General features: G+C 41.9%; 1 protein-coding gene across 1 annotated transcript; it reads left to right on the top strand.

The window, feature by feature from the left end:
- The first annotated feature begins 2,150 nt into the window (after nt 1-2,150).
- On the top strand, nt 2,151-11,271 carry LOC111565201 (5-hydroxytryptamine receptor 3A-like). Its single transcript, XM_055004225.1, has 11 exons — nt 2,151-2,442; nt 5,403-5,486; nt 5,733-5,896; nt 6,635-6,679; nt 6,824-6,933; nt 7,141-7,307; nt 7,439-7,587; nt 8,604-8,814; nt 8,922-9,095; nt 9,202-9,272; nt 9,569-11,271. Exons 1-11 carry the CDS (start codon nt 2,400-2,402, stop codon nt 9,797-9,799), a joined length of 1,449 nt encoding a protein of 482 aa, XP_054860200.1. The 5' UTR covers nt 2,151-2,399; the 3' UTR covers nt 9,800-11,271.
- The last annotated feature ends 444 nt before the right edge of the window (nt 11,272-11,715 follow it).

Raw genomic sequence — 11,715 nt, 5'->3', positions numbered from 1 at the left:
TTTAATTCTCTGCTGCATAGTGAAAATGTACAATAGTAAAAGCCTGTTTTTTTTCCACATCCTGCTATTAGCAAAGCTAATGTGGAAAATGATTCTATGCTGTCCAAATACACTGAGGAAGTTTATTACAATGATTGAGAGAATGGCTGATTTATGCAGTGTAACATCTGAATATATACGCTCACTGGCCACTTCAGTAGGTGCATCTTGCTAGTAAAAGGTTGGACCCCTTTTTGCCTTCAGAACTGCCTTAATTCTTTGTGGCATACTTTCAATAAGGTGTCAGACACATTCCTCAGAGATTTTGGTCCGTATTGACATGACACCATCACACAGTTGCTGCAGATTTTTCGGCTGCACATCTATGATGTGAATCTCCTGTTCCACCACATCCCAAAGGTTCTACTGGATTAACATCTGGTGGCTGTGGAGGTCACTGGAGTACAGTGAACTCATTGCCATGTTCAAGAAACCAGTTTGAGATGATTTGAGCTTTGTGGCATGGTGCATTATCCTGCTGGAAGTAGCCTTCCAAAGATGGGTACACTATGACCATAAAGGGATGGACATGGTTAGCAACAATACTCAGGTGGGCTGTGTCATTGAAACGATGCTCAACTGGTACTAAGATGCCCAAAGTGTTCCAATAAAATATCCCCCACACCATTACACCACCACCTGCCTGAACTGTTGATACAAGGCAGGATGGATCCATGCTTTCATGTTGTTTATGCCACATTCTGACTGTACCATGTGAATGTTGCAGCTGAAATCGAGATTCATCAGACCATTCAATGTTTTTCCAATCTTCTATTGTCCAGTTTTGGTGAGTCTGTGCCAGTTAAAGCTGACAGGAGTAGCACTCGGTGTGGTCTTTCTGCTGCTGTAGCTCATCTTCTTCAAGGCTGGACATGTTGTGTATTCAGAGATGGTACTCTGCATTCCTTCGTTGTATCGAGTGGTTCTTTGAGATACTGTAGCCTTTCTATCATCTCCAACCAGTCTGCCCATTCTCCTCTGACCTCTCACATCATCAAGGCATTTTCGTCCACACAACTGCTGCTCACTGGATATTTTCTATTTTTCAGGCCATTCTCTGTAAAACCTAGAGATGGTTACAGGTGAAAGCCCCAGTAGATCAACACTTTCTGAAATACTCAGACCAGCCCGTCTGGTACCAACAATCATACTATGTTTAAAGTCACTCAAGTCCCCTTTCTTCGCCATTCTGATGTTTGGTTTGGACTTCAGCAAGTTGTCTTGACCACGTCTACATGCTTAAATCCATTAAACTGTGGCCGTGTGATTGGCTGATCAGCTATTTGTGTTAACAAGCAATTGAACAGGTGTACCTAATAAAGTGGCTGGTGAGTGTATACACAGTATGAACATTAGTGTTAGTAGACTGATATGATTTCCAATAGTGGATTGAAATGTCACTACCTTATAATAACAATCTTTATGTATTTCGCAAGGTCTAAAAACGTCCCTAAGAAACGTATTAACTACATCAAGCTGTGTTTTCTTTGGAGGAAGTGCAATACATTACAAATACACAATCGGGATGGATTCAAATGCACACGAGGACAGGGCAGGTTACCACACAGGTGGGAAAGTAGACAAACACGAGAATACAGCACAGAACAGGAAGTATCAAAATAAAACAGGAAATAATCAAATCATTACCTAAGAGCTGGACGTGACACATTGTACTTCCTGCTGTTTCTGTTTGTTCTGTGGACTGTTGTATGTACTGAGTTTGAAACCATGCATCAGACTCACAAATAACAGAAGCATTTAGTTTCACTCTATATAAACACACACACACACACACACACACGTGTAAGTCATCACTACATCACTATATCTTGCACAACTGAATTTCTCTAATTTGTTTATCCTCATTAAGTGGAATCATACAGTTTGTCTGGAACAAGCTGAAGCTTTTTTTACCTTGAGTGCTACAGGCTATCCCATCCACTGACTTTGTGAGCAACTGCAGCATTTCTAAAGCTCACTAAGTGCTACTGGTTGCTGTGATGTCTGCTGCAGGACGGATGTGAGATTAGAAAGACTCCTGAAGAAGCAAGCAAAGTGTTACAAGCATCAAAATCCCTATTACTTTCTGCACAGACACCCATGCGGTTGGACAACCAAAGCTTCAATAAAACCAATTTCTAATGCAACTCCTCCATTAAACAGCTTTGAAAAACCAAGCAGCATCAGTAATTGAAGTGGGAAGTAAACAGCTGTTGTTTGATAGGAAAACTGATCTGCCCACAGGTTGTTGAGTGCTGAGGGTGTTGGCAGTTCCCCTGCCCTCTTCCAGCGATATTACAGCTGTAAACATCTCCAGACAGCACAGAGACAACAGAGACGCTCGCTGACCTCTCACAGCCATGATGCTTGCAGGTTTCCTCTTCTTTCTGCCTCTTCTCACAGGTAAGCTGGAAAAATATCTGTAGAAATGTACTGCCGTCTCACTAAAACTGTTTTTCCACTGACCCTCTGTGCTGCTTTTTATTTTAATTAGGAAACATTATCTGTTTTTAGCAAGGACTTATATTAAAAGTATTTCAGTTAAATGTCTGTTGCCACCCCAAACAGTGCACGTGAATGAAAAGTGACATTTTAAATGTAGACTCCTTCAATTGTTAAAATTGACGGACATCTATATTGCAGAGCATCTATGGGTCCTACTGTGCATTTTTTTTTTTTTTTTTTGCAAAAGGTTGGAAAAACTGAAAATACAATCAGCAGTTTTAACCTGACAAACTGTGTCTGTTTCAGCTGTGGATGGATTCTAAAACTGTAACTTTAACAGTGACCATTTTCAATTTTTATTTTTGCCTCTCACTGACCTCTCCTTAAGCCAAATACATCCAATTCTTTATTAATGTATTAGAAGTTCACTATGCCAGTGCGTCATGATTATCAATAACAAAGTTGAGATATGTAAAACTGGTGGTCTGCTGTTCATGTGTGTAAATTTATTTGAGCTTTGAGCTGATGCTGGTGTACACTGTGAAAAAAAATGTCATAAAGACGATGAAAATCAAACAGCAAGGGTAAAATAAATACATCAAAAAATGATGGTGGAAAACTGTGAGATTTGCAAACTAAAAAAAGAGAGGTCAGCCAGTTTTGGTGCAGAGAACCCCTCGAACAAACAGTCACAGATCAAAAACTAGAAGTTGTATCGAAAAAAAAATTTCAACGTGTGAAGCACAATCTTGTTTTGAACACACTGATGTATTTTCATGCACTTACTGTGTTTTATACAGATTTGGTGGCAGGTTAGAGCAACTCACGAAATATAATTTTCAGGCAAAACTTTGGGACTCAGATATAATCGGAATGAACGAGAGGTTTGGGCGAGACGCTCTGCTCTGAGGAAATTCATGAAAAAACATAAGTCCCACAGCATTACGCAAAAACCTGGTGAAAGAGGACAAAAATGCCTCCATTTTTATGTGTAAATTGTTCATGTAGAGTAAGAATTGTGAAAGGAGAAAAGGTTAACTGCACAAAACATTTTGTTCAAAACTTAGAGTGAGTGAGATCTAATGAAATGAAAATTGTGAATTTTACAAAAAATTCTTTACACTTAAACTGCAACTGCTTTAAAATTGCGAAAGATATCAAAACACAGATTTAGATGACCTGTGGTATCGGTCCTTCACACGCCTGAGGTGACGCAGTCTGTCGCTAAAGGGGCCGTCCAGTCCCCTCGGAGGGCTTGGAGACCCTGTCCAGCAGGGACTCCCGTCCCCTCGGAGGGGTTGGAGACCCTGTCCAGCAGGGACTCCAGTCCCCTCGGAGGGCTTGGAGACCCTGTCCAGCAGGGACTCCCGTCCCCTCGGAGGGGTTGGAGACCCTGTCCAGCAGGGACTCCAGTCCCCTCGGAGGGCTTGGAGACCCTGTCCAGCAGGGACTCCAGTCCCCTCGGAGGGCTTGGAGACCCTGTCCAGCAGGGACTCCAGTCCCCTCGGAGGGCTTGGAGACCCTGTCCAGCAGGGACTCCAGTCCCCTCGGAGGGCTTGGAGACCCTGTCCAGCAGGGACTCCCGTCCCCTCGGAGGGCTTGGAGACCCTGTCCAGCAGGGACTCCAGTCCCCTCGGAGGGCTTGGAGACCCTGTCCAGCAGGGACTCCAGTCCCCTCGGAGGGCTTGGAGACCCTGTCCAGCAGGGACTCCCGTCCCCTCGGAGGGGTTGGAGACCCTGTCCAGCAGGGACTCCCGTCCCCTCAGAGGGCTTGGAGACCCTGTCCAGCAGGGACTCCAGCTTGACTAACGTCCTCCTTTCTCCCAACACCTGCACTGGGTCCAGGGGGCTCCCAGGACAGAACCAGCCTTCTTGATCAGCCAATCAAGTTTCCTTTTGTCAGCAGCTGAGATGCTGCTGCCCCAGCAGACCACTCCATAAAAGATGGCTGATGCCACCTCAGAGTCATAGAAACTCCTCAGGAGTTCCCCTTTGCACCCTAAAAGACCTCAGTCTCCTTTGCAGATAGTCTGCTCTGACCCTTCTTGTAAAGGTACTTGTACAAGTCCACTCTCTCCATGTCCATGCCCTGGATGTTCACCGATGTTGGGGGTGTGTGACTGCACCTGCGGAAGTCCACCACCAGCTCTTTGGCGTTGATTTGGAGGCAGTTCCGCTGGCACCAGTCCACAAAGTCCTGGGTCAGTTCTCTGTACTCCCGATCATCATCATCTGACATGAGGCTGAGTCATCAGAGAGCTTCTGCAGATGGCAGCTGGCTGAGTGGTCCACGAAGTCTGCAGTGTACCGGGTGAAGAGGAATAGAACCAAGACTGTTCCCTGCAGGGCCCCTGTGCTGCAGACCACCATGTCAGACTCATAGTCCCTGCACCTTCACAAACTGTGGTCTGCCTGTGAGGTAGTCCAGTATCCAGCCCTGTGAGCTCCAGCTTGTCCCTCACCAGAACCGGTTGAATCGTGTTGAAAGCATTGGAGAAATCAAAGAACATGATCCCCACAGTGCTCGCAGGATTCTCCAGGTGGGGCAGAACTCTCTAGAGGAGGAAGATGACAGCGTCCTCCATGCCGATGCCAGGCTGGTATTGCAGCGAGTCCATCAATGAGCTCGTTAGAGGGCAGAGATGGGTGAAGACCAGCCTCTCCGGAGCCTTCATCAGATGAGACATCAGTGCCATCAGGTACCACACAGGACTCTCACCAGCTTCAGCCTCACATTGAACATGTGCTCCCTGTCCTGAGCAGCTGGTCTGTGCAGGACTTGAGGATCCTGGAGCTATGTTCTTCTATGTCAACAAAAAAAAAGCCATTGACATTTAATCACACTGAAATATGTAAAGCAGGAGATTTGTCTGGAGGAAATTATACTGAGAATATTCCTGTGTACTCTTTTGTGTCAGATGGAAAGCCGTCCAGTGCAGGGCTACCAGATGATGTCCATGATCATGAACACGAGTCCAGCAACATCTCTGAGGAAATTCCAGGTAGATCAAAAAAAATCCGTGAACATGATACTGCAGTAATTTATAAGTAATTTCTGAGCAGTTCTTTTCATTGTCCCACCTACTGTGTGTTCATTTCAGTAAATTATAAGCAGGTATGAGGACATGCAGTAGCTCTGATGTCCTGTTTGAAAAGCAGCAATGAGAGCATGGAAGTCGCATTTCCTTACTTTTTTCCCCATGATGAATGAATTCTTTGATTTGGTATGTATCTTAATATCATTTCAGGTAATGAAGTGAACAGAGACGCTAACTGCAGTTTTCAAGCTGTTATGAAGTACCTGAATCTGACCAAAGACAATCCTAAATACACCCTGAACCGGCCAGTTAAAGACCACAGTTCTCGTACAGAGATATATATTGCTATGATGATCTATGCCATTCTAGATGTGGTAAGTTATTCAAGCTTTCAGGTCAAACTTCTTTTTTTAATAATCAGTATTTTCTTTGTTATTTTCTTCATGAAACAGTTTATTCCAAAAACTTTATGAATCAGTGTTATGTGCTGTGGATAGTTGTATTGGCCAAAAAAACCCAGCATTCCCTTGCTGTTCTTATACCAAGCCCACAGTTTGTACTGTCTTTAAAAGATCTGCTTTGCCATAATGGCTTTTCATGTGGTTTCTACAAGTGTTTGAAATAATTCATGTAAAGCATTTTGAAAGCTGTTGAAAGTTTGCGCTGATTGTCACATATTCGCTGTTCGGTGCAGGGCTTTGAAAAGAGGTGGCGAGTGAAAAGTTGGCACAACCCACAGAGCCACAATGACCACATTTTAATAAGCTGATAATATCCTTCAAGTGTAGGAGATCATCTCCAGCATGGCACATTTTCTGATATTTTAAGTGTTGCCAAATAAATGCAATGCACTATTGTAACATCAGTAATAACATGATGCACGGATGCTGTCGTCTCTGCAGTGCTTGATTAGAGCTCACTATACAGTCACCATAGATAATGTGTAAACCCTGAGTCAGAAGAGCAAATACAACTTTATGCAACCTGTCAGTTTGTTCTGTTCTAATTCTACCTGCCTTCTAAACCAGTGGTTCTTAGGCTGTGTGTGTTTAATGCGAGATTAAATATTTTAAGTGGAAACATTTTTACACTCTGTATTTCTTTGGCCATAGAGAGAGAGCGACCAGGCTTTCGTTACTTACTTGTGGATTTTTTTGGTGAGCTTTCTTTTGCCTAACACTTGCTCCCCTATTGTGGCAAAGTACTACTTTTACCCTGCATCTTTTCATCCTTTATTTAATTTAATTTTAATTTTGCCACAACCTACACACCTCCCACTGAAGCTGCTTCTATCTGTGCAGAAATGGAACAACGAGCACATTCGCTGGTCGCCAGGCGAATTTTGTGGACTTGAACATATAATAGTTCCTACTTATCTTTTGTGGTTGCCGGATGTAATTATTGAAGATATGTGAGTAAATGATATAATATCTACCTTGTTAATATAATTTTCAATATTAAAGAACCACAGATGTAAATTTGTGTAAAATCAACACTTATATTAGAAATTGCACCATAATTTATGTTTTACAGTATATCACAGATGCTCACTATGTAAGATTCAGTGACACCAAACCATTTGCCATAATGTGTGTCTGTTTCATTTGTTCTTATACAGGATAGATGGCAAAGTCATTTCCAGTCCTTATCTCTACATTAATTATAAGGGCTCAGTCGAATATAGGATCGATCAGGTGGTGACCAGCACCTGCAAGATGACCGGTTACAAATTCCCCTTCGACATTCAGACCTGCAACCTCACTTTCAAGTCCCTCATGCACTCAGGTGAGCCCCGAACATGTTGGTTCACATGTGCTGTCAATGGTCCTTTGGAACACACATCATCAGATGCTCACATTCATTCCTTCATTGTTGATCTTCTAAAAAACCTCACAGTTAATTTTTTTCCTTTTCAGATAAAGACATAGAGTTAATTTCCAATGAAAACAGTACAGAGATCACAGAATGGTCTCGTGAAGTGATGCGGTCACAGTACGAGTGGCTGTTTGTCAGTTTGACAGTCGCTGAAAAAACTGTTTACAACAAAACCAAGATTCTTTACGTTGTAAGTATTTCTAGGTGCAGACACACACACACAAGTAGAAACTGCTCCTTTAGCACAGGTTTGTCCACTTTAACCAAGAAAGCGATCAGGCAGGTTACAGCAGCAGCAAAATTTAACTCAATTAAACTTAGTGAAAGGTGACAATAAAGTCTGACAGGAAAACAAACAGCAATCAGCTGAGATCCAGGCAAATAAGTGAAGATAAACAGAGTCCAGAATTCAGAATCCAAATCCACAAAGCTACATGGGGCTAATCAGACACAAGACACAGATGGGCAGGCAGGTGGGTGAATAGGATAGATGAACTAACAAAACTAATGGACAAACATAGTGACAGGCTGGAAGCAAACAGACTGCAGGCTGGCAAACTCTGGAACTGGCAGGAGGCTAGCAGGCCAATGGCTAGTTGGCTCAGAAACTGTTGCTAGTGGCCTGGATCCAAACCAGGCCCAGAACAGCCTACTGGGGTACTGCTTGGAGGATGACCAGTTCATACTGTCATAGAGTAATCAGGGAAAGATGTAGGTGATTTTGGAGGAAGGAGTTAAACAGGGTAGGTGAACAGACAAACGGGCAACTCAAAGGCAAAACAACATGTACACAGAATACTAATGAGAAAACACAGCAAAAGTGAATCTAATGAGGGCAAGTCAGTCAATCAAAAAGGTGGGAAAACACTCAGAGGGAGGAAGTGCAAGCAACAGAGACATACAAGGTAACTAACTTCAAAATAGACACAGAAAAACCCTCAGTCTTCATGTCTTCCTGAAATTTAGCCCGATTGTAAAAGATGTTGGTTGCAATAAATTCTGAGCCAAAATTTGCCTCAGTCTGCACAATGTCTGCTTTATAGCTGTTTACAGTGTCCTGCAAAAACTGCACTTCCTTTCACCAAAAATCTTATTGCATTTCTCTTTTACTTATTTACAGTGTTGTGGCAGCTTGTGCACTACATAGTTGCTGATGTCAAACATATAGGAGTAATATAATCAAACATCTGATACATTCTTTCACAGATCACTATGAAGAGGAGGTCTATCCTCTATGTTGCCAACTTCTTGCTGCCTGTCTTCTTCTTCTTGTGTCTGGACTTGGCCTCCCTCCTGATCTCCAACAGAGGAGGTGAGAAGCTCAGCTTCAAGGTCACTGTGCTGCTTGCTGTCACAGTGATGCAGCTTATTCTCAATGAAATTCTACCTACCTCAACAGACAGGATCCCACTTATAGGTAAAGAGCCCTGCTTTTATTGGACTGCTCTTCATGGAGCAAGAACATCACATACTGACTCAGTGAGTAGTGATTTGTCCACATTAATGATGCTTCTTGCTTCTCAGCGATCTACTGCATTGGGGTTTTTGGTATGATGATGCTCAGCCTCATGGAGACAATTTTTGTGACGTATCTGATGGAGAAAGACTTCCAAGACGATGAGACTGACGGAGACCAAAGCCTGAATGAGATCCATGAGGACAAACTGGACAAAGGCAACTTCCACAGCTGTTTCAGAGGTGAGATTCTACTGACACAAAGACTTACTATACATGTTCACAGATGAAATAATAATCACTTTAATATGATTGCTTACATGTCTAAGTGTCTGTTATGTCCTTCCAGGGATAAAGAAATGTGTTCACTGTGCATCTGCAAATGATGCATCTGCTGATGAAACATCTGTGCCCAAAGAGGTTAGAACCACATTTCAAAGGGTTGGTTTACACAAATGGAAAAAGTAAAGTTGACCTGAACTATGTTTTCATGGAAAAAATGCTGCTGTTGGTCTTTTTGTAGATGGAATTTTTCCGTTCTTTGACTGACTACCACTTTAAAACGTGGTGTAGTGAAAACAAGAGAATATGTTTGCAGTTTGAAGGCGTAAACCTTTTATTCTAATCATAATATAACAGAAACTGAATAAAGCATCTAACAGGGTCATATAATCTATGTTCTTGTTCATCACTGTTCTACTATATCCCTACTGCAGGGCAGCAGCCAGCTGACGGAGGTGTCTCTTGCCTTGGAAAAGGTCTCAGATGAGCTTGGAGAGATCGACAGAAAAATGATTCAACTCAGCAGCAACAAGGAGGAGAAGTCCGGCTACTGGACCAGAATGGCAAAAAAAATCGACAAGGCTTTCTCTATTATATATGTCATATCTGCTTCTATGTTTTTAGTTATTCTCTTTTCAATTTGGAGTATTCCATATACAGACTAGTGTTAAAGAAGAGTTTGAATTCACTGTTGATTTAAAACTGACAGGACCTTTTGTGTGTTCACACCTGTGATTCAAACACAACAAAACGCCCCGTTGATGTCTCAGACAGGGAGGTCAGGGCTCATACTGATTTGTTACAAACTGATGGGAACATACAGGCAGGTGGCGACACTGATAATGCAGTTATGTTTGCTGATCTATAATGTATCATCAGAATGACACCGATCCACAGAGAAAGTTCTCTGTCTTAGTGTGTCTTTTGTGTTTTTACTTCCTCCCTTTGTCTCACTTTCCCTCCTTTTTTGATTGCCCCAATTGGTTTGACTTGTGTCTTCTTCCCTATTTAGTTCTCTGTGTATAAATAGTCCTGCATCTTTCTTTGATCTTCACCAGTTCATCCTGTTTTTCCTCCTTCTTTGTCGTGTTTGTCCTCTTGTTCAGTTACTTCATGTGTTCCAGCCTGATTTCTTCTTTGTTCCTTATGTGCTCTGAGTGTTCCAGAGGTTTGAGAACATTGTTTTGCTGTTACGTAACATCATCTGTCATCTTTCACACTTCTCCATTTAAATGTTCCATTTAAAACAGTCTGTCTTCACTTTTTACCTTATAGTACCATCATTTAAAATTAGAAATATCATTAAAACATTCTTTGAACATTGGATTAATATGCTATCTTTAATATATCATTAGAACTTGTAGGTAATGTTAATCAGTGTTGTGGGAACGTTCCCTGTTCGCTCTGGGAATTGTGGCGACGCATCTGACACATAAACTCATTATTAACCATTAAACAAAGCAAAAAGTTCAGTTAATCTTTCAAATATACAATGACATATATTCAGAAGTGTAATTTAATGGGAGTGTAGCTGTATTAAGACTGGAATTTAATGCTCAACTACACGAATATGGCGCATTGCAGTTTAATATCTGCTGTATAACAGTTGAAAGGTGTCTTTATTTGCATCTGTATTTAACATATTAACCGATCACAACGTATTCATGTGACAGATGAAAAGTCAGTTTCATCTAGTTCTAAAAGCATGCACTAATAGACTTGAAATAAAAAAATATGACAAAGTTCATGCTTCTCTTCTCCTCAGTATCCATATGCATAAATGTATGGGGTGATGGAGGAGATGCATCCCCTTCAACATGTGCATCTGCCTCATAATAAAAGCACGATTACAGCAAAGTTAAAAGAAAAACTCCTCAGCATCAGTGGGTCCAAGTTCCTCCTTGAGTATGTTGCTTATCTTCACAGAAACAACTGCAGTCGTCAGTTCCGCTCTTTGAATAGTCGTAGTTTTGGTCGGCGAGATGCTCTGTAGTACTTCTCTGTCATTTGGCACAAATTTGTGAAGTCGGAACCACAGCAGAGTTCATACGCTGGATAGCATCATCAGTGCTTTCGATCCCATCATCTACGTAAAATGTATGATAAATCGTGAGCCTTGGGGGTAAGGGTGGCAGTTTTCCTTTGTTTGATGCTTAAACCAGTAGTTTGTTCGTCCAAGAGATGAGGCTGCACTAAAGAGATGTACTTTCATAGGGAAGTCAGTAGACTGGGAGCTGAGGTCTTCTTTCTTTCACCAAAGGAAGTGCAAGTAGTTGCAGTCAATTTCATCTATAGTGTTGAGAAAAAGTATTTGCCCCCCTACAGAAATCTTCTACTTATGCACATTTGTAACACGTAAATGTTTCAGATCATCAAACTAATTTAATGTAAGACAAAGATGACCCAAGAAAACACAAAATGCAGCTTTTAGATGGTGATTTCCTTTTCTGAAGGAAAAATGCTGTCCAGCCCATTTTGCCTAAAGTAATTGCTCCCGTAGTTGATGGTTGACGTCCCTGATTCTTGAGCCTTTTCCATCAAATTATTGTCAGTAACTTTTATAGAGAGCTGCTCTAACTAC

The sequence above is a fragment of the Amphiprion ocellaris genome, chromosome 18 (assembly GCF_022539595.1).
Source record: "Amphiprion ocellaris isolate individual 3 ecotype Okinawa chromosome 18, ASM2253959v1, whole genome shotgun sequence".
Classification (NCBI taxonomy): domain Eukaryota; kingdom Metazoa; phylum Chordata; class Actinopteri; family Pomacentridae; genus Amphiprion; species Amphiprion ocellaris.
This window is presented reverse-complemented; position numbering and strand designations above follow the sequence as displayed.